This window comes from Xenopus laevis, chromosome 8L (genome assembly GCF_017654675.1).
Source record: "Xenopus laevis strain J_2021 chromosome 8L, Xenopus_laevis_v10.1, whole genome shotgun sequence".
In the NCBI taxonomy this organism is placed as follows: domain Eukaryota; kingdom Metazoa; phylum Chordata; class Amphibia; order Anura; family Pipidae; genus Xenopus; species Xenopus laevis.
Window position 1 is genome coordinate 98,924,099 of NC_054385.1, and position 24,008 is coordinate 98,948,106.

Genomic DNA, 24,008 nt, shown 5'->3' on the forward strand with positions numbered 1-24,008 from the left:
GGTCTATGTAGGGTAGGGTTTTTTTTATTAAGGGTTTGTATCTCCTTTAAGAATCACTGCTTTTTGAGCATGCACTTTAGAAGCCAGTAAGAAAATATCCAACAAATGAAATGATTATAATACTGAAGACTAATTGACTATTTTAATACAAGGCACTGGCTCCCTGGTTGGTTCTGTCAAGAGACCAAACAAAGAAATTGAGTTTAAAAGAAAACAAAACTCAAAAAAATATAGTTGCAAGAGTACAGTACTTTTTATTATGTAATCTAGTCATTGATTTATTAAGTCAGGATACTTGCAGTGTTCCCAACCACAAGAGTATTAAGGTACATAAAGGGGTGGTTTATATTTTAGTTAACTTTTAGTATGTTATAGAATGCCTATTTCTAAGCAACTTTTCAACTGCCCATCATTATTTCTTTTTTTTATAGTTTTTCGAATGATTCTTCTGACACTATCCAGCTTTAAAATGGGGATCACTGACCCCATCTAAAAAAACAAATGCTCTGTAAGGCTACGCATTTCTTGTTATTGCTACTTTTTAATACTCATCTTTCTATTCGGGCATCTGCTATTCATATTCCAGTCTCTCTGCATGGTTGCTAGATTGCAACCAGACTAGTGAAATTGCAAACTGGAATTAAAAGCTAAATAACTTAAAAATGAAAACCAATTGCAAATTGTCTCAGAATATCACTCTCTACATCATACTAAAAGATAACCACAAGGTGAACAACATTTTGCAATATAAAGTGATATCTCCTTGTATCCCACCAGGGGTCTGCCCTCTCTGCTTCTCCTCCCATGCTTACATTATTGTGCACCTTCTGGGTCACAAAAACCAGAAGCAAATTTTTGCCACCCTGATAAGCTGTGGGGTGCATGCACCTGAGGCAAGTTTCTGATCTTGCTTTATGTAGGGAACACCACTGCTCCCAACCTAGGGTTGCCACCTGGCCGGTAAAAATGACGCTTGATGCTAATGTTATTAATAGGAAATAACGGCAAGATTATAGGAAGCCCGGTATTTTTTTTTTTTCAGAAAAGGTGGCAACCCTATCCCCACCCCACCTACCCCTCCATTACTTACCTGTATGCAGCTTCTGTCTCACACCTATTCAGACATGGCTGATGTTGCAAAGATGATGAGCCTGGGTTGAGGGGAAATACCCAATAGCCATATGCTATTACTAGTGCTTCATGTTCTTAATGTATCTTTGGGGCAGGGAAGATGTGCTAGAAGATTAAAATTACTTTACAACTGGAAAGGGGAAAACATTTGAAAATGTGTATTTGATACATGCTGGCTCCCACAAAGACATTTGTTACCTTAGTTTGACCCAATGTGAAAAGTGTATGCATTTATATGTTTAGTAAAACAAACGTAACTCCCATCACCAAGAAATGTGTGTTTTAGAATGTCACATGTTTTGTCACTGAAGCCAATCGGAGTCTATGAATGATACAGAGATTTATGAAGATTGTATTGTTCCCAGTCTGTTTTATTATGCAAGAAATGCTACATAAATAAAATACACATACAATATTACTATATCAGCAGTGGAAGTGGTGTGGCAACTTATACAAATAATATTTAACATATTGCCATACTTTTTAAAAGGAAAGCTATCATGACAAATGTTACATTTATCAAGGTAAGCATCCTTTTTTGCTAAGGTAATAAAAAAATCAGTACACTAAATGCAACAGACCTATGCATACTGCATGCCAAGGGAACTATGCCATACAATTAAACTCAGGAAGTGTGTGTGTGTGGTTCTGAGGGAAAAAATACAAGGAACTGGGTTATACAAAAGAAGGAGAGTCAGAAGGCTGCATCATGAAGGACAATGGAGTTTGCAATACCGTACCTGAGAGGTGATCCGATAAGTGATGCAGGAGGGGTGGGATTACTCCCTGCATTGTGTCGGCGCCGAACCGCTTGGCGCCTAAATGTGCTGCGTTCACGTCGAAATGTCTCCTCACTGGCGCGTGCTGCAGCAGCAAGACAGATACTTTAGATCACGAGGAAACTGGTTATGCAGCAAGCAATATTTGCCAACAATTTTCCATCAAGTTGGTTCATAGTGAACCAGAAAATCATGCAAAATTTTGAATTCAAATTTCAATTTTGACATGTGGCTAGACATATTGTCAGTTTCCCAAGTCATGTGACTTGTGCCTGCACTTTAGGATGGAACTTCTTTCTGGCAGGCTGTTATTTCTCCTACTTAAAGGAATTGTTTAGTGTAAAAATTAAAACTGGGTAAATAGATAATGTTTAGAATATAGTAAAAGGTGGCCATACACCGAGATCCGCTCGTTTGGCGATGTCATCAAACAAGCAGATCTCTCCCCGATATGCCCACCTTGAGGTGGGCAATATCGGGCTGATCCAATCGTGGGCCCTAGGGCCCAATGATCGGATCCTAACGATGGGTAACGGGTTTCTAATATAGTTATTTAGATGCATAAAGGCTGGAGTGACAGGATCTGTAACATAATAGCCAGAATCCAACGTCCTGCTTTTCAGCTCTCTTGGTTTACACCGACTGGTTACCAGGCAGCAACCAATCAGAGACTTGAGGGGGGCCACACGGGTCATATCTGTTGCTTTTGAATCTGAGCTGAATGCTGAGGATTAATTGCAAACTCACTGAACAGATATGTCCCATGTGGCCCCCCCTTCAAGTCGCTGACTCAGAGTTAGAGAGCTGAAAAGCAGGAAGTAATGTTCTGGCTATTATGTTAGACATCCAGTCGCTCCAGCCTTTATACATTAAATTTTTGCCTAACTAAAGGTGGCCATACATGGGCCGATAAAAGCTGCCGGCAGTTTATAGTCCCGTGTATGGGCCCAGCTCAAGGTGTATCTCTCTGTGTATGGCCACCTTTACTATACTAGAAACATTTTTTATTTTGCACAGCCTATTTAACCAGTTTTTATTTTCACACTGAACTGTTCATGTAACTGAATCAGTCTCAGTGAGTGCTGTTCTTAGATCTTAGGGAACGGTTATCTTGTGTTAGGGAGCTGCTATCTGGATACCTTCCCATTGTTCTTTTGTTAGGCTACTGGGGGGGAGGGGGCGATACCACTCCAACTTGCAGTAAAGAGTGACTGAAGTTTATCAGAGCACAAGTCACATGACTGGGGCAGTTGGGAAACTGACAATATGTCTAGCCCCATGTCAGATTTCAAAATTGAATCTAAAACATTCTGTTTGCTCTTTTGAAAAATGGATTTCAGTGCAGAATTCTGCTGGAGCAGCACTATTAACTGATGTGTTTTGGAAAAAAAATATTTTCCCCTTTAACGTATGTAAGCCAACGAAGTTAACATAGCAAAACAAACAAAATTTGCAAGATTAAAGGGAAAGTAAACTCTCAGAATTTTTTCCTTTGCCGCAGTTCTTCCACTGGATCAACAAATCAAGATAAAATTATAGATCAGAGCCACCACGGGCTATGGAAAAAACGAACAGAACCAAGCACAATATTGTTAACATTCAGTACAATCACCAGGATGTTGTAACACAAATCTCTGTGTTTTGAACCATAGAAAGTCTAAACCCAAATTTTTTTTTGTGTCTTCTAAAGTGCTATAGTGGTTTTTACAAAGTGCCATCATAAAAATTAAATAAACAAGGTGCTTATTAGTGCTTTCTTAAAATGTAAAATTAAGCAAGGTGTTTTCTTCAAACAAAGAAACTCAGCATGCTGCTTCCCTAGCCTGTACTGAACGTCAACAATATTGCACTAGGTTCTGTTATAGGATTGCCACCTTTCCTCACTGTGAGCTCCGGGCAGGCTAATGGCATCATGGGGTGGGGGGAGGGGTGGGACAGTGATATTCCATGGGCGGGTCAGTGGGTGTAATACACTAGTCTATAGGTCTAGTAACGTTTAGCAACCAATCAGGTTTGACTTCCTCTAGGTGACCAGTAAATGCTACCGTCTGATTGGTGGCTGCAATAGACTGGTACAAACTACACTACTTTTAAAATATACCAATGAATGCTAAATTGAGAATGTAATTTTACTGAAATACATTAGATATCAACATAGATATGGTGAAACATAATTATTAAAAAAAATCCCTGGTGTTTTCTCTGTAGCATTTCATAAGGAAGAACTGCTGTAAAAGCAGTTGGAACCATGCGCAAGGACTTTGACTTTTGTTTTTTAAAGGAGAACTAAACCCTAAAAATTAATGTGGCTAAAAATGCCAAAATTTATATACTAAACTTATTGCACCAGCCTAAAGTTTCGGCTTCTTAACAGAAGCAATGGTCCAGGACTTTTCACAGGGGGTCACCAGGGCATTGCCTAAAACAATCACATGCGCAGTGGGCTCTGAGCAGCTGTTGAGAAGCTAAGTTTAGGGGTCGTCACAATTTATCAAGCTAGAAATGAGGTTGGCTTGTAATATAAGCGGATGTTACAGGCCTGATTATTAAATTTTTATGATACTTGCACTAATTTATGTGCTGCCGTGTAGTAATTATCTGTATTAATCAGCCTTATATTACATTTATTTTCTACGTGTACTGTATACTGTGAGTGGGTCCCTAAGCTCAATAAGTTACAGAAGCATAGAGCATGTACCGTGAATCAGCAGAAAAGAAGATGGGGAGCTACTGGGGCATCTTTGGAGAAACAGATCTTCCCTGCTAAAAGGCTGTGGTTGACTTGGGCTGGTACAGAAGCCCAACACATAATGTACAACATTTCTAGCCTACTTCTATAGTTAGGCTTTAGTTCTGCTTTAAAACGGAACTTTACACAGTTCAACTTGATTAAACTTTTCCTCTGGCAAACCAGTTATTTATTGAAGATAAAGATTTGCATAAAAATATTAGACATTTGTCAATTGACAATTGCATTAGACAGTTGTTTTTGTTACAAGTGCCCACAAAATGCCTACTGCATCCATCAAAGCAACATATCACATCTTTGGTTTTTACCAGTTTGAGATATTCGATTACGGCATGGCCTTTATTCAGAAAGTTCCAAAACACAGAAATGCCTTTTTTTTATAGTATTCATTAAAGATGAATAATGATGTACTATGCACATGAGAATAACTAAGGCAGCACAAAACCAAGTTTATCACAAAACAAAAAATATCTTTAAAGCTTTAAAGGGGTGGTTCACCATCAAGTTAACTTTTAATATGTTATAGAATGCACAATTCTAAGCAACTTTTCAGATAGTCTTCATTATTAATTTTTTATAGTTTTTAGATTGTCCTTCTTCTGACTTTCTCCTGCTTTTAAATAGCTTTCACTGACCCCATATATGCAACAAATGCTCCGAAAGGCAACAGATATATTGTTACTGCTACTTTTTTTTTTTTTTTTTTTTTTTTATTAGTCATTTTTCTATTCAGGCGCTCTCCTATATGTACCAGTCTCTCTTTTAAACCAATGCATGGTAGCTAGGATTATTTTGGATCCTTGCAACAAGATAAAAAACACCAATAATAAAAAACTAAAACCAACTGCAAATTGGCTCAGAATATCCCTCTCCACATCAAACTAAACGTTAATTGAAAGGTGAACAACCCCTTTAAGGCATACTGCTCTATTACTGTGGAGAGAGTCCACTTTATTCCTAAAAAGAGCACCAGCTTGAGGGGAAAATGTAGCAACTGAGTGCCGATCATATTGGCATAAATAACATACCAACATATTGTATTGTTTTGTAGGGTAGGCACTCAAAAAGCAGTCCTCCAGGCAGTAGTAGTAAAAACAGTTCTTTTATGGAGGTGGATCACAGCCTTAAGCGTTTTGTGTTCTCACAACACAATCATAGACTCAAGCCTAGCTTTTTTAGCAAAAATCTGTATTGGTAGCAAAATAATCCTATTTCATGATTAAATATTTTAGTAGATTTAAGGTATGAATAACTTAATTACAGAAAGACAGCCTTATTGGAATACTCCAGGTCCCAAACAGTCTGGAAAATAGATCCCAAATATAGGATTCCATGACAATCTAGGTCAAATGGCAAGTAGTTGCTGCATGGAATGGAGTTGACAGATTCATGTGAGAAGGCCTCAAGCAGTGCTCTCTGATACATTGGTTTGCTACAAAATAAAAACCAGGCGGCTTTATCTTGACTGTAGTGAACTAGCTACATTAGACATGGAAAACTAAGGGTGATCGGAAGCCTCTCATTGAACACAATCAAAATACTATCTTTAAGGTCTCACGGAGACTTGGCTGCCCAAATTCCTCCTTACAACTTCAAAAGCAGTGCTTCTTCTCTACACCTTGCTTCACAGAAAACACAACAAATATGGTCCCTGTTGGGAGAATGTCATGAAACGGATGACAATGACTGCCGTATCTGGCCTCTGGCATAGAAAACAATATTTAAATATTTTTCCAACACCACATACTACACAGAGTAAGCTGCATCATAAAGGACCACAAATCTTTATCAAAATGATCATGTTAACATACGATTATCTCTTCTTTTAAAGTGGACCTGTCACCCTGACATAAAAAGTTGTATAATAAAAGTCATTTTCAAATTAACATGAAATCCAAATTTTTTTTATTAAAGGGTTCATAGCGGTTGTAAGCTCATTTAAAAATCGCAGCTGTCAATCAAATATTGGCTGCCCCTCCTCTATGCCTTAGGCATAGAATTTGGCCAAGCAATTATTCACTTTCCATTCAGCACTTAATAGATGTCACTGCTCTCCCCCAAATTCCCCTAATTCTCAAACATTTAATTGTGTAACCAGTACATGGGGATGGACATCAGGTCCCCCATTCTGGTGCACAAACAAGATTCTGATATGATGGAAGCCTTAATAAGTGTCCACAAAATGGCTCCTGGCTGCTTGCTATAATTATGAGTTCCCAGACTGATGGAAATAAGATTCAAATAATTTATACAGTGTAATTAAAGTTCATTTTGCTCGGCTAACATGATAAAATACGATTTGAAATAATTTTTTTGGGTGATGGGTCTCCATTTAAGAGATCTGCCTTTATATTCAAGGAACCAAATTGCGTTCTCAACAACTGTATTGTTTGTACTATCGACTTACTTAAAAGCTCATTCAATGGATCTAATCAGCATTTCTTACAAAAATACAAAATTATAAAAATGTTTGCGATGGACATGTTTATATGAAAAATAAAGTTCCTGTAAAGCAAAAGAGAATTAGTCACGTGTTCACATAAACAACATTTTACTTGGGGTTGATCATATTAGGCAAAACGCTTACAAATTACACACAAAGAATTTAATTTACAATGACTACAAGAGTTTACAGCGTTTAAATAAAATCTTATTTTCAAAGCGTTTATGTTGGTGCCATATAAACATATAAATGTTGTCATTCAAACACTATATGGTCAGAGAACTTCTCTGTGACTTCTAATATTTTTATACTTTACAGTACCCAGCAAAATATTCTCTATTCAAACTGTGTTAGTAATGACACTTGTATTACCTTTCATTCTCAAAATGGCAAAATTATCTTTATCAACAGTTGTATTCATAGGATCTACAGACCTTTCTTTAGGCCCATGGTGCGCTGCTCAGTACAAATGTCCTTGTGCTAGAGCATAGAGTGTATTCATGGAAACCAAAACATGGCATGGGCTACTAATTGCTATCAATGGGAATCAAGCAACAGAGATTTTGATTGGATGGTTAAGACTGACAAAGTCGATGGAATCAGCTTTGAGCTTTTTCCTTTAAGGTCAGGCCACATAAGCAGATTCGGGGAGATTAGTCACCCCAACGACAAATCACCTTCTTCGGGGCGACAATATTCCCGAGCTGCCTTCCCCCTGCCCTCCGCCAGCTAAAATGAAAATCGCTTGCGGCAATGCACATGCGGCGCTTCGTTTTCTGAAGTTGCCCGAAGTTGCCTCACGAGAAAACTTGGGCTGACTTCGGGAAAACAAAGCGCATCGCGGGAATTGCCGCAGGCGATTTTCATTTTAGAGGGCAGGGGGAAGGCAGTTTGGGGAGATTGTCGCCCTGAAGAACAGGCGATTTGTTGTTGGAGCGACTAATTTCCCCGAATATGCTTGACCCTTACAAACACAGAGCCTTGCAAGTGTATTCAGACAGCTGATCAATTCTCTAATTTACTGAATAACAACCTTACACAGAGTATTAGCTTTCTGTGATGTGATATCTCAGCATAGCACTGTGTAAACTCAGAGCTATATAAATAAAGGATAATTTAAGTTCTAAAATAAATGGGCTCTGGAAAGAGAAGTCAACCATTGGGCTGAAGCTGCATTTGCCATAATTGAATTAAAAATAAAAGTGTGCCATCCATGACAAAGAATGCTGCTGCACCACAAGTGATAATTGCATTGCTAACTGCACATCTCCGTTTGCACCTGCATTTATAAAACGTGAATATTTTATATATGAAGCAACACATTTTTAAATAAGAAACAGGTGTAAATGTGGACAGTAACTTCACAGAGAAACACAAAGACCCAAAAAAATTAATTATTGTTATAAATTAACAGTTAGAAAAACAAAGGTTGACATTTTACCAAATACAAAAGGCTAAAGCATTTCAAACACATTTGGGGATGCCTCATTGGTGCACACTTTGGCTGTGTTCCTGAGCAAAACACCCCTTTAATCAGGCTAAAGTGTGTTCTCTAAGATGCTCTAGTTTTCTCCTAAACAAGGAAAATGTTTGAATGCCTGCCTAATAATGTACTTTCCTCAAAAAGCAAAGCATATCCCCTTTTTATTTAGGGATGACTTTATTCTCTTAAGTACAAATGTTCATCAATCATGAAATAGCCATTTATTTTGGAATGCTGACTTGAAGCTTGACTCTTGTATGTCTACAATGTTTTATTTCTAGAAAACAGAATAGCAAGAAAAATTTTTTCATACATCACCTACCTCCAACAGATGCTTCTCGCTCTCCAATTTCTTGGAAAGTAACCTGACTGGGCAAGCTATTTCTTGACCGTGTTACCGATTCTAACTGTGAAGCTCTCCCCAGCAGAGACATCTGATCTAGCACTTCACCTTCTTTGGCTTCTAGATCTGATTTAGAAGTGGTTAAGGTTTTTATATTTTCAGGAGCAGCCAGTCTGTTGGCATCACTAAAGCTAACAACAGTGCCACTGTCCAGACTTAATACTCTAGCTCGGCTCTTTGTACCACTTGCACTAGAAGTCCTGCGCGTGGACCGCTTTTTACTAGTTCCTTCACAATTTAGGTGTGTGCGATGTGACTCTGTGCCTCTTTCTTTTATTCGATACTTTGTCCTTAGGGCACTGTATCTTGCTTCAGGAGACTGGCATGAATGGGAAGTAGTGCTGGAAGAGCTATCGCTGCTGAAACGGTGGGCAGACTGAACGCTTGAGGTCCTGCTCAAGTCGCTTTGGTCGCTAGAATCTTCATCATGACAAAAACCAGTACTGTGAGGTTTGGTATCAGCTATGCCTTGAAAGGAAACATATTCTTTGTGTCTACTTGCATCAAAACTGCTGGCTCTTTTTTTACCTGTCCGTCTCCTGCATGATTTATGAGCAGAGGATGTTTGATGTATTAGACTAGATGATTTGGGTCGTACGTCATTATCTCTCTGCTTAATACCAGTTTCTTTCAAAGATCTCAAGTCAACTAAAATGACTGGCTTCTCCCCAGGTTCATCCATGTTAGCCGACAGTTTACCTGGAAGCCAGTCAGTTTGTACAGTTAATTCATTTGCGTGTGGGTTCTTATTAGCTTCTTCTGATGCGGGTGAGCTAAGACCCCTTGGACTCTGTACATCATCAGATGTGTTGGCATCCTTGGCTTCCTGAGCATTGTTTCTTTCTACGGCGGTTCTTACACTACTAGTCCTTTTTTCAGTAGCAGAGCTATGTTCTTCTTCTGGGTCACTACAGTGGACTCTCTTTGCAGCAGTAATATCCTCATGCTCAGATAAAATACTTTCCACATGAGTTGAACTGGTCTGTTCACTTTTGTAGCTGCTAACAGTGCTATTTGTGTCCCGGTCTGTTCCACTACAATAACTTTCTGTGGATCCACTGCTTCTAGTACTGAGGCTTCTTAAACTATCCATGCTTTTGTCAGTCTTCATGTGTTTAACACTACCAGTTCTTGAAAGCTGCTGGGCTCCTTTGTTTTTTAGACAGTCTAATTGAAAAATCCCTGAAGCACAAGCATTATCTACTAGTGAATCTTTGGACCCAGAATGTGGTTTGGAAGCTTCAAGTTCACTAACAGGATCCAGCCCGCGCCTTGGTTGATAGAGTGAAAAGTCAGTCAGAGAAGTGTCTGGGAAAGCAACAGCAGAGCTTGAAGTCCTTGGGACACCTCTTGGTCGATGATCTTTCCTGTATGAATGTGAATGCAGTGGAACAAGTGAGGCTATTTCTGTGTCACAAGCATTAGACAGAGACAGATCCACATGGTGGTGATGACCGTGTGTTGCTATCGATCCTTTGTCACTGAAATCTCTAGATAAGTCTTTTCCACCCGAAGATATTGAAGGCTGAATGGAGACAAAGGAGTCATTGGAGACAAGACGGAAAAGCTTCTGATCCACAGTCAAATCTGTTTGAAAAACAATGAAAATATATTAGCTCTCATAAATGTAGAAAGGCGTTTATTTAATGAATGTTACGTATGTAACAAATTTCCCCCTCATAATCGGTCAGTGTAAACTGAAGCATAACTTTTGATACTTTAAAAATGTAACACTTTCAAAGTAAGCATAAAACACCTAGCACAGTTAAAAGAAAAATCACTGCAAAATGTACTGCAAAAAGAGCAAACAGTAACAAGTTTCCAACTGTTGATGAATCATGGTCAGATAATTTCCTATTATTTTCACCCACCGAATTGGGCAGTTGATGCGTTCCAAATTATTTCAACAATTGTATCAGGAATTTCATTTTTGTTAAATGGTTTATAAGATATTTTAAAGATTTGTTTTCCTAACTCCAGCACCCTTGCCCCTTCCCACTTTGCTGCCTGACTTGTAATAATATTGCCTTCTAACTACAAGTACAGTTCCAGTATCTTGACTTAGAAAACTAGCTTTCTGCTTGCTGTACTTTAGCTGTGATTAGAACGCCACTAAAACCCAAGATGAAATCTGATTTGGCAAGGGCACTTCTCTCTTGTTGCGATCCAAAGCAATGAAGAGTTTGCATAAACTTCAAACAAAAAAGCATTTCATGATATCTACCATTTCAGCCCAATGACTCATTTATGTATCTTAAAATGTTGGAAATTGCTCTCTAATACAAGACCAGCTTTTACATTGAAGTCTCGTCAAATAATTGAATTTATATGCAGCAACATTTAATGTAATATGCATGAGGTGTTTTATACAAACATTAATACATTTTAACAGTTCCTGCTAAAGAAGAGAATGGAAACCTTCCTTAGGCACACATGGAATTTTGTACGGTATGGGACCTGTTATAAAGAATGCTCGGGACCTAGGGTTTTCCGGATAACGGATCTTTCCATAATTTGGATCATTATAGAAAATCATTTATACATTAAATAAACCCAATAGTCTGGTTTTGCATCCAATAAGGATTAATTGTATCTTAGTTTGGATCAAGTACAAGGTAATGTTTTATTACTGTTTCATTCATTAAGGCCAAAATGCATGAAAGATCAGATGGGATTTGATAGGTAATGAAGAGAAGCTTATCTGCGATGCATCATTAAACAACATGCTGAATTGGCAAATGTTCAATTTGGAAAATTATTGGCAGTATAATAGGAATTTTGGATGATCTGTAAATACTGCCCCCTGAAATGATATACATGCCCAGACAGTGAGCAGTTTGGAGGAAAAGGGCCAACATGCCCAACAAAGTATCTATATATACTTCCAGCTCAAAGTGATACTGGCACTAAAAAACTACTTTTCAAAATATAAAGTTACCTATAGCACAGCTGATCATTATTCAATGATAGGACGGCTTTTGTAAGTAATTTACTTAAAGGAGAATTCAACCGTAACACAAAAAAAACTCTAGTCCCCTACCATACATAGACCCCCAGCCTACCTGGTAGCCCAGGGGACAAGTGCCCCTAACTTTTTACTTACCGCTCTGTTCAGATTCTGTCCTCGGGAATTCATGCCAGCCATCTTCTTTTCTTCATTAAACTTCGGAAGCAGACCGTCGATTTTCAGCACATGCGCCGTTGGAGTAATATTCCGGTCCCAAACAACGGTCTGCTTCCGAAGTTTAATGAAGAAAAGAAGATGGCTGCCGTGAACTCCCGAGAACAGAATCTGAACCGAGGGGTAAGTAAAAAGTTAGGGGCATTTGCCCCAGGTACCAGGCAGGCTGGGTGGGGGGGTTGGGTCTATGGAGGGTAGGGTTTTTTTATGTTACGGGTTGAATTCTACTTTAATGTTACTAAACCTGACCTAAGGTTTTGCCAACCTTATTGCCCTTTCTCAACATATCACAGTTAGAATTTCTAATGCTAGTGGCTTACAGATGCACAAATATGGTAGCCCCCTCATAGAGGAATATGATGGGATAAGATAGGTAATGTAAAAGCATAGGGCAAATACTAGTGGTTTTTTTTTTGTGTTTTAAGATCAGACATTGGTATAAATGCCTCCTAATTATATACATAGTATAGCTACTTGAAGAATAATCTGTATGATATTACAGTATGTTGATCTTTTGGTACAAATTAGAAATCTTAAATATGATGCAATCAAAGTTGCAATCATTTTTTTTTTTTAAGTTATGCCTAAGTTTATTGCTGCCCCCTCTCCTCCACCCTTTTGAAAGTCTTCACTCCTTCTCTGCCCTCGTACCCCAAGCTACCAGACTAACAGTGAATGGAGCTTCTCAATTTTTCTCTGCCCCACTGTCAAACCATATGTTCAAACAATTTTCTCCCTTATTTTGTAACAGTTTCTTGCTGCCCCCTTGGTCCAAGTAATTTGGGCCCTTTACAGCAATAAAACACTTCGCCAAATCCTCATTGAGATAGAGGGGCCATGGGTTGACCTTTTCTGCAAGTATGTGCCAGTTTATATGCATAATGCATGTTTTCTTCCCATAATCTACCACAAGGCAATATTCCAAAGATGCAGAAAAAAACACTAGGTCATTATATGCTGCCAGTATATAATGCAGTCTACCTTGGTCTTCACTTGCTTCTTTGCACAAACTGTAACTCTGGCCAAGACTCAGACTGATATCATCTGATGTCTTTGCAGCATCTGTATCCCCTGTAGACACAACCAGACATATGAGTACATTTATTTACTATAACTCTTCGTATGTGCTGCTATGTACATTATGCCCATAACTGGGAGTGCAAAAAACTTGACACATCTACTAAGTAATAACCCCATGCCAACTAAACCATGTGATCATGCATAATAACTATCACACTGAACTACCTTTAGACCTGACAAAAATGAATGTCTTTATTGTGAAAGAGTATTCTGTAGTATTATTAAACACATATATAATAATGCGCAGACTATTGGATTGTATTCTAGTTCTATGGTTCTACAGCCTTGATCACCAATTTTTAAGCAGTAATAAGTTGATTATACCAGTTAACTGAATACCTTTTCACATTTCTGTTCCAAATCTTTACCATTTTTGGGTTTCTTGTAGAAAGGCTCCTAATATATAGACCATGGCCAAAAATGCCATGGAGGCCTTCTGTCATGACAGAATATGCAACAAACAAAGTGTTCGCCATGCTCTGCTCTAGCAAGCAGGGGGTGTGTTTTCAACATAGCATTTAGTAGCCAAAAAAACTCTGCACAGCATAGGCAGTAACGCCAAAAAATAAAAGTGTTTAAAAGGAATGACAATATAATGTACTGTTGCTCTGCACTGGTAAAACAGGTGTTTGCTTCAAACACTGCGGTGTAGCCATGGGGGCAGCCATTCAAGCACAGGATACACAGTTGATAGATAAGCTCCGAAGAATCCCATTGTACCACTACAGAACCTGTTTCTGCTGTGTATCCTGTACCTTTTCTCCTTTTTTCAGCTTTGAATGGCTGCCTTCATGGATACACAGCAGCTTGTTCATATAAACTATTGTAGTCTTTCTGAAGCAAACACCTGTTTAACCAGTGCAGGGCAACTTTATATTATAGTGTCACAATTTTAAAACACTTTCAGTTTTTGGTATTACTGTTCCATTAAGAATACCTACTGTTAAGCAGTCACATTATTCATTATTATTATTGTCATGTCTTAATATCTTTAATACCTTTGCTTCCAGACGCACCTCCATAACGAGACACTCCAACCTGTTTAGAAACAAAGAGAGTCAATGGGTTAAAAGGAGTGTCTAGGGAGTGGCAGGTTTATTCTGTGATGGCCAAATAAGCCTCTATTTTAGACTATGCAGACTCGATACATCTGTAGGTGGCAGAAGGAATTTTTTATACACAAATGAATGATCTTAAACATTTATTGAAAAGCAGTATCAGTTATTCCGATGTCATTCACATAAAGGACTCACAACAATTTCAGTCAGAACATATTCCTTGTGAAATAATTGGAAGTTATCTGACCCATTAATTTAATAACAAAGGTGGAAATGATAATCGTTTTTGTTGAAGTAAGGACCAACTACCACTTATACTTTAGAATATGCATGGGACCTGTTCTCCAGAATGCTTTGGACCTAGCATTTTCCAGATAAAGGATCTTTCTGTAATATGTTTCATCCATACTTTAAATCTACCATAATATCAAATAAACCTATCAGAATTGTTTTGCCTCCAATAAGAATTATTTATATCTAAGTTGGGATCACGTACAAGGTACTGTTTAATTATTACAGAGAAAAAATAAATAATTTTTAAAGATTTTAATTATTATTATAAAATGCGGTCTATGGGAGATGGCCTTCTCCTAATTTGGATCTCTCTCTCTCTCTCTCTCTCTCTCTCTCTCTCTCTCTCTCTCTCTCTCTCTCTCTCTCTCTCTCTCTCTCTCTCTCTCTCTCTCTCTCTCTCTCTCTCTCTCTCTCTCTCTCTCTCTCTCTCTCTCTCTCTCTAAAAGAGTAGGTGTAGTAAGTTCAGTATATAGTAAGCATTTCTAGATATTCAACTTTAGGGTTTAGTTCTCAGTTAGTAACCAAAATAACAGGGACATTTGTGGCAATCATTTTATCACTGATGGGAAAGTTGTTTCATGGATATTACAGTAAACCATAGCGTATCATAGCCCCTCTGATTCATTATTTGTTTGGTTATTGGAGGACTAAAGTTTGATTACACATTTATTACCATTTTGCAATTTGTACTTTGTACCAGCCACAGACCTGATTGCTTGGGTCCAACCCAGAGTAGGAATTACGTGAACTGCATCCAACTGGAGGAGTTGCTTCGCGAACAAATTCAGACATTTCAATCCCTCCACCTGGATCACTGCCATGGCAAAAAAGCAAAGGGATAAGAAAGTTATTGCGCAAGAAACCAATGAAACAAGCTTGATTCATAAGCTGCAGTTTGTTATAAAATGAGCTGAGCTTTCATTAAGACAGCATGACTAAACTAAAGGGTTTGTATTCCAATACAATTTGTTCTGGTAACCAGTGCTAATTTTATAGCAAAAGTAACAAGATGAACAGAAAAAATTTACATTAAAAAAATAGGGAGTTTAATACACAAGATCACTGAAACCTACAGCCCCCCTCCATTCTGCAGGAGGAAAGCTACCAATGTTCCTGGCTAGCAGACATTTGTGATGTTATAGACATTTGTGCAAGTCAAAAGTAAACATTGCTCCAACTTTTGTACTTGTAATACACACACCCCAAGGTACGTAGAAAAATCACCGGCACACAGGAATTCAGTTAGCAGGGCAAGCCCTTGCAATTTTATTAATGCAGTGCAACGTTTCGGGGCACGCCCCTTTGTCAAGGTCCCGAAATGTTGCACTGCATTAATAAATTTGCAAGGGCTTGCCCTGCTAACTGAATTCCTGTGTGCCGGTGATTTTTCTATGTACCTTGGTTGGGAGGTTGCAGATTCCAGGACACGCTGCTTTGGTTTTGTGAGGTGTGCAGTCTCTCCAATTGGCTTGATACACACACACACACACCATCCATTACTGCTTATGCTAGGCCTATGCACTCCTGTGTTTCAAAGAAAAGAATACTTTTTTTCCCTACCATGTTTCCAATTATTTTCAACTCTTACCCGGGTCCATTGCTGTCCTCTCTTCTTGCAGAGCTGTCACTATGTTCTGCCTTTGCCACCCTTTCAGTCAACTCACTAGCACTCCTCTCCACAATTTCTCCTTCGTCCAGTGCCCTGTGCAGACGGTAGTTAACCAGCTTCAACACAATGAAAACAGCTGCAACCACTGGGCAGTACACGGCAACAATCAGCAGAGACGTCGGGACTGCCTGAAAAGAAAGAAAACAGTTACCACAAGAAAAATTATAGGAAAACTGCAGCAAAAATATACAATTGATCACGGACAATATTAGAAATACATAAAAATATTAAAAAGCAAATCTACCCTAACAAAATAAATTCTATTAATACAAACTGCAGCAAAAATATACAATTGATCACGGGCAATATTAGAAATACATAAAAATATTAAAAAGCAAATCTTCCCTAACAAAATAAATTCTATTAATACAAATGCTGCATAGGAAACCGGCATAGGATTTTCCACCTTCTCAAATCTAAATATGCTGCACTTTTTTTTTTTTTTTTTTTTTTTTTTAAATTTGAGTGGGAACTGACATAATGTTCCTCATCCAAGCATAGTGTACATGGACATCTGGCAGCTACATTATTAAGAACAGTGATAAAACGCTTGCTTAGTTGAATGAGGTTATTGGTTTTAAAAATTGATCCACTGAAGCAGATCTCTGCCCAGTTACATTGCCTTTTTAAGAAAATTTATGGTATACCTCCATTAATTGCCTTTTTTTTGGGCAAGACAGTGCACTCTCTCTGAAAAGGGACTGGGCATACCTGCAACAACGTGTTGCTCTCCAACCCCTTGGATGTTGCTCCCAGTGGCCTCAAAGTAGGAGCTTATTTAGAATTACAAGTAATGCTATTATTAGTCGGGTGGTCCCTCACTCCAAAGACATCAAGGCTCTATCGAACAGAGTCAGTGGCACCGTCCAAGCCACACAATATCCAAGGTACAAGCAAAGTTCACTCTGGAGAGCCAAATTAAATCCAGTGTACTTTATTCAAACACTGGACATGTCTGTCCGAAACATGTTGTGTTTGAATAAAGTACACTGGATTTAATTTGGCTCTCCAGAGTGAACTTTGCTTGTACCTTGCTTATTTAGAATTCCAGGCTTGGAGGCAAGTTTTGGCTGAATAAAAACCAGGTACACTGCCAAACAGAGCCTCAATGTAGGTTGACAATCCACAAAGGGGCTACCAAATGGCCAATCACAGCACTTATTTGGCAGCCCAAGAACATTTTTCATGCACATGTTGCTCCCCAACTCCTTTTACTTCCGAATGTTGCTCAGGGGTTCAAAAGGTTGGGGATCCCTGGTTTAGGGAAACCCTTCCCGCATCCATTTATAGACCTGTGCCACTGATGATGTCACAAAAGTGGCACTTATTTTCTGAACAATAAACCCTTTATTTCTCCATCCCAATATTTTATTGTTCTGCATATTTTCAATAGGTATGAATTTATGGTAGATTTAGCCAATGAAACATGTATAGGTCTACAATATGAGTGCAGTAACATTGGCACTAAATAAAGAATCAAGATTCCATGGATAGGCAAAACACTTGATAAATATTGCTAATAGAGGACAGTTTGATTTTTGACAGTTTGACTTGTTCATGCAAGAGGATCTTTAAGGGGTGGTTCATCTTTATGTTAACTTTTAGTAAGTTATAGAATGGCTAATAAGCAAGTTTTCAATTGATATTTTTTTTCTTTTTTTTATAGATTTTAAATTATTTGCCTGTTTCTTCGGACTCTTTTAAACTGGCCATAGGCGCAAAGATCCGATCGTCCGAATCCTCGAACGATCAGACGTCCACATCTCCCAACCTGCCACTAACCATTCAGATCAAATAAGGTAGTAAAAGAACAGATCAGCCGATGTTCCGCCCCTGACAGCAATCTTACGAAAGTTTATGTAAAACAAAGTCTCCCAGTGAAATCGTCCTAACGGCAATGCATGCAGAGAAATTGGCAGCCGACAGAAATCTTTTAACCTGGCCAATCGACCGATCTCCATGGGACGAAAAATGTCGGGACTCTCCACACAGGGTCCGAAAATCGTACTTTGATCTTTGCGACTATGGGGGGTCACTGACCCCATCTAAAAAGTAAATGCTCTGGAAGGCTACACATTTATTGTTATTGCTACTTTTTAATACTTATTTTTCCAAACAGACACTCTCCCATTTGTATTCCAGTCGCTTATGCAAATCAATGCATGGTTACTAGGGTAATTTGGACCCTAGCAACCAGATTGCTGTAATTGCAAACTGGAGAGCTGCCAAATAAAAAGCTAAACAACAAAAACCACAAATAATTAAAAATGCCAATTGTAAATGGTCCCAGAATATCACACTCTACTTCATACTAAACATTAATATAAAGGTCAACAACCCCTTTGAACAAGTGGGCTAAAGTTTGGGACTTGTCTTCAGGTTGCAAAGAAATGACCTTCAGAAACATCTAAACCATTTTTCCTAATTACACAATTCTGAACAAATTAACCAGATGCCAAACAAGGTTTACAACTACAAATAAAAAAAAAAGGGTTAAGATAAGTGCTCCATTCAATAGAAACCATTAATTTGCTTTCCAAAAATCTTCTCAGACATTCTCCTCACTTTAAATAAATAAAGTTTATAAATGATAAAGTGAATTAAGTACCCCCTCTTGTAAAATATAAGGATATTATAAGTTACAGAGGAGTTTCATGACCATATAAAAACACAAGGCCGAAGATAGAGTGTTTTTATACAGGTCATGGAACTCTGAGGTAACTTCTAATATCCTCATATTTTGCAACTGGGGGTACTTTATTTATTATAATACACAAGAGTAATGTGACAGAAATGACATCAGAACACACCGTTTATAACTGTTGAGATCAGAACTCACCGTTTATAAGTGCTAATTTACAAGATATTCATGGCTTTTGTGTATTATATCCATATAAATGGTGCTTAGTGATGTCATTGGTTACAATCAGAGCTTACTGATGTCATTTCTGTCACACGACTCATTGAAACTTGTGTATTATAATAAAGTACCCCTGTTGCAAAATATGAGGATATTAGAAGTCAGCTCAGCGTTCCATGAGTAATATAAAAATACTCGGCCTTCGGCCTCATGCTTTTATATGGTCATGGAGCTCCTTTGTAACTTTTAAATATCCTTATATTTTTCAAGAGGGGTACTTTATTCAATGTATAAACTAATTGAGGCCTGTTCTATTAATGTATCCAGACAAGTAGTTAAAGGGGTTGTCCACCTTCCAACACTTTTTTCAGTGCAGATGGTTTCAGCCAGTTCACCAGAAATAAGACTTTTTCCAATTACTTTCTCTACATGTGACGGTTTCTCAAATATTGAAGTGTAATTTTTACCTTCTAAGGCTATGGACACACAGGCTGTTGTCAGTGCTGTGTTCAGTCTGCATAATTGGTCTGACCTCAGCCTGTGTGTGATTGCACATAGACTGATCAGATTCAAATTAATGGAGCAGGGCACTGAGCAGATCTGCTTCTCTCAGCCTGCAAAATTACTCTGGCGAAACAGCCGCTGACTACAGCCTGTGTGCCCATATCTTAAAGCAGCTCTGGGGAAGGGGTCGCCGACTCTGTAAACTGTTCTAAATTTAGACATTTAGTTGATACATTTTTTATCTTTGGCCCTGCTGAGCCTGGGTTTCATTAAAGGCAGCTATTACCATTGATACAATAGTTGCTAATACTCCAGAGATGCTTCTGAGAAATCATAATCTGCATCTGAGTTACTGAGCTGCCAGGCTGAAACACCAGAGACAGGGACATTAAACTTTAAACTTAGATTTTGGAAAAACGTTAAAAAAACAAAAAATGGAAAGTAGTTGAGTAGTAGGGATGCACCAAATCCACTATTTTGGATTCAGCCGAACCCCGAATCCTTCGCGAAAGATTCGGTCGAATACCGAACCAAATGCTAATTTCCTTATGCAAATTAGTGGTGGGAAGGTGAAAACATTTTTACGACTTTGTTTTGCGACCAAAAAAATCTCGCAATTTGCATATGCAAATTAGGATTCAGATTCCGAATCGATTTGGCCGGGCAGAAGGATTCAGCCAAATACGAATCCTGCTGAGAAAGGCTGAATCCTGAACCGAGTCCTGGATTCAGTGCATCCTTAAAACAACTGAAATAAAAAAAAAGTGTTTGGAAGGTGAACAAGCCCTTTAACAAACATATGTTTAGCCTAGGTAACTGCAGCCAAAGCCACACAGTTTCTTTCTAAGAACAACTACTACCCAACTGTATCATCTAGCTGAGTCATTTCCTGGTTAAGGAGAAAGACAGAAAAACAGCCAGTGACTAATTTAAGCTCTAGAATGACAAACTCATAACAGTTGGGTCGCATTTGTAAGCAAAATTTCATATTTTGTTCTTTCTCAAAAGAGATAAATAAAGGTGACACAGCCTACAACATTTATAAACACTGGGCATATTTGCACCTGGGCAGTAAAGCTGGCCATAGATGTTGAGATTTTTAAAAGATCAGATCCTCATCGTGAGACCACGATTTTCTCGGAACGATCGTACGATAGTACGAATTGACCATCAAGTAAAAAGACCAATTTGCCAGGAAAACAAAGGGGAGCTGCCTGCTTGGCCCTGCAAACATAGATAGATTGCACTGGGACCGACAAAGATTTTGACCTGGCCGATCAATTTCGTGACAGATGTCAGCCGAAAAATCTTAAGACGTGCGATCGTTCGAATACCACTAACCGCACGATAATTTCGAAGGATTGGTCGGACTTCCCTAAAATTGGTCGTTCGGCAAGAAGAATCGTCGCGTCTATGGGGAGCTTTACCCATGACCGATGATTGCTGTCAATGTCCAACTTGCAGTTGGCTGGATTGGTCAACATGGGTTACTGTCCAGCCGAAAAATGTGCCCAATGTTTATAAATGATCCCCTGGGTGTTATGACCAATTTAACAGAGAACCACTGCATCCATCCTAATCCTTTGTCATGTCATGCCATTCCATAGCAAACAATGGAAATCACATTGTCCAGGTTGTGACGCGGAGTCCTGAACAGAATCAAGCACTTACCACCTCTGTCTGCTATAGATTTGGTAAGTTTTGTTATGGGAAGGAGTGGAGCATTTAACACATCTGTCAAAAAAAAAACCTGGATTGAAAAGCAATGTAGAAAAAAAAAACCATAAATCGCTAAATTCAATAACATTTACACAAATTGAAAATAAATTATAATTCACAAGACTGCTATTAACCCTTTAAGTGCCAGCAGAATTTCACATTTTGGTTACGCGAAATGCCAGCCGTTTTTGAAACATTTTGTGCTCTCTCACTTTAGGGGCATTTTCTGAGGGGAAACCTATAGTTTACCTAGGAAAACTATACATTGTTTTTTTCGGTAGAAACTGAGCTTTCTAAATCTGCCGGAGTTTTCATGTATTTCCACCTGTGCAAAAAAATTTATAGTGCTAAATACCAAAAAAAAATGAAAAATTACCATTTTTCATCGTATATCAATTTATACCAGAAAAATATTTCATTTTAGGGATGATAATCCAACTGATTTGGAAAGCCTTATGTCTCTCGAACGTGCCAATACCAGATATGTATAGTTTTAGGGAGATTTAGGATTTCTGTACAGCAAAAACTCCCGGCAGTATATTACCAAATTTTGAAAGCACTAAGGCAGAAAACGGCATGCTTTAGATTCCAAGGCAAAAAATCCTGAAACCGTAGGTTTACCCCAGAAAACCATACATTTTTGAAAAGTACACATTCTGCCGATTACAAAATGGGTAACTATGTCTCTCTACTCCCAACTACCAAACATAAAAGCTTGTCTGAAAATAGCGGTTTTTCAAAAAAAAATTCAAAATTCTGAAAAATCATTTCAAAGGTTTTATTTTGCTGCTCCGCATATCCCAAACTATATTAGGTACCAAGAAAAAGCACCTGAAATATGATTGCCAGGGGTCCACTGAACAGTTTGATACCCATTATGCATAGGTTTACCAAAGTATCTGGCATTTAGAGACACCAATATGAAGTTAGCACATCCAAATTGATCAGGACTTTACTTCAGCTACTGAGAAATCAACACATTGACTGCATTTTTTGTGGGGTAAAAACACAGAAATATATGTTTACCCCCAAACCCATATATTTTTGGAAAGTACACATTCTACTGAATCTAAAATGGGTACCCATGCCTTTCTGCTCCAAACTACTGAGTCGCAAGGCTTTCCCAAAATTGTCGGTTTTGGTGAAATATCTGAAAATTGCCTCAAACCTTCAACTTCCCAGCACCATATCGCCCATGTATCATTACGTACTAAGAAAAAGCACCCTAAATATGATTGCCAGGGTTCCTCTGAACATTTTGGTGGTCATTGTTCATAAGTTTACCAAAGTATCTGGCATTTAGAGGCCCCAAAATGAAGTTAGCGCATACAAACAGTCCCGTGGGGTAACTTCAGCTAATGAAAGATCAACACATTGACTGCATTTTTGTGGGGTAAAAACACAGAAATATATGTTTACCCCCCAAAACCCATATATTTTTGGAAAGTACACATTCTACCGAATCTAAAATGGGTACCCATGCCTTTCTGCTCCAAACTACTGAGTCGCAAGGCTTTCCCAAAATTGTCGGTTTTGGTGAAATATCTGAAAATTGCCTCAAAGCTTCAACTTCCCAGCACCATATCACCCATGTATCGTTACGCACCAAGAAAAAGCACCCTAAATATGATTGCCAGGGTTCCTCCAAACAATTTGGTGGCCATTGTTCATAGGTTTACCAAAGTATCTGGCATTTAGAGGCCTCAAAATGAAGTTAGCGTATACAAATAGTCCTGTGGGTAACTTCATCTAATGAAAAATCAACACATTGACTGCATTTTTGTGGGGTAAAAACACAGAAATATATGTTTACCCCCCAAACCCATATATTTTTGGAAAGTACACATTCTACTGAATCTAAAATGGGTACCCATGCCTTTCTGCTCCAAACTACTGAGTCGCAAGGCTTTCCCAAAGTTGTCGGTTTTGGTGAAATATCTGAAAATTGCCTCAAAGCTTCAACTTCCCAGCACCATATCACCCATGTGTCATTACGTACTAAGAAAAAGCACCCTAAATATGATTGCCAGGGTTCCTCTGAACATTTTGATGGCCATTGTTCATAAGTTTACCAAAGTATCTGGCATTTAGAGGCCCCAAAATGAAGTTAGCGCATACAAACAGTCCCGTGGGTAACTTCATCTAATGAAAAATCAACACATTGACTGCATTTTTGTGGGGTAAAAACACAGAAATATATGTTTACCCCCCAAACCCATATATTTTTGGAAAGTACACATTCTACTGAATCTAAAATGGGTACCCATGCCTTTCTGCTCCAAACTACTGAGTCGCAAGGCTTTCCCAAAGTTGTCGGTTTTGGTGAAATATCTGAAAATTGCCTCAAAGCTTCAACTTCCCAGCACCATATCACCCATGTGTCATTACGTACTAAGAAAAAGCACCCTAAATATGATTGCCAGGGTTCCTCTGAACATTTTGGTGGCCATTGTTCATAAGTTTACCAAAGTATCTGGCATTTAGAGGCCCCAAAATGAAGTTAGCGCATACAAACAGTCCCGTGGGTAACTTCAGCTAATGAAAAATCAACACATTGACTGCATTTTTGTGGGGTAAAAACACAGAAATATATGTTTACCCCCCAAACCCATACATTTTTGGAAAGTACACATTCTACAGAATCTAAAATGGGTA

General features: G+C 38.4%; 1 protein-coding gene across 7 annotated transcripts in view; it reads right to left on the minus strand.

The window, feature by feature from the left end:
- The window catches only part of LOC108699189 (pecanex-like protein 1), a 101,002-nt gene that overhangs the window by 60,080 nt on the left and 16,914 nt on the right, over positions 1-24,008 (minus strand). For 4 of the 7 annotated variants that reach the window (XM_018231091.2, XM_018231090.2, XM_018231089.2 and 1 more), the window contains exons 2-7: positions 16,190-16,398; positions 15,310-15,415; positions 14,248-14,287; positions 13,151-13,240; positions 8,908-10,575; positions 1,872-1,995 (exon numbers count right to left, since the gene is read on the minus strand). In XM_018231091.2, coding sequence (XP_018086580.1) covers positions 1,872-1,995; positions 8,908-10,575; positions 13,151-13,240; positions 14,248-14,287; positions 15,310-15,415; positions 16,190-16,398 — 2,237 coding nt within the window. The remainder of the gene's footprint in view (positions 1-1,871; positions 1,996-8,907; positions 10,576-13,150; positions 13,241-14,247; positions 14,288-15,309; positions 15,416-16,189; positions 16,399-24,008) is intronic. The other 3 variants (XM_018231094.2, XM_018231093.2, XM_018231092.2) reach the window with 2 other exon arrangements.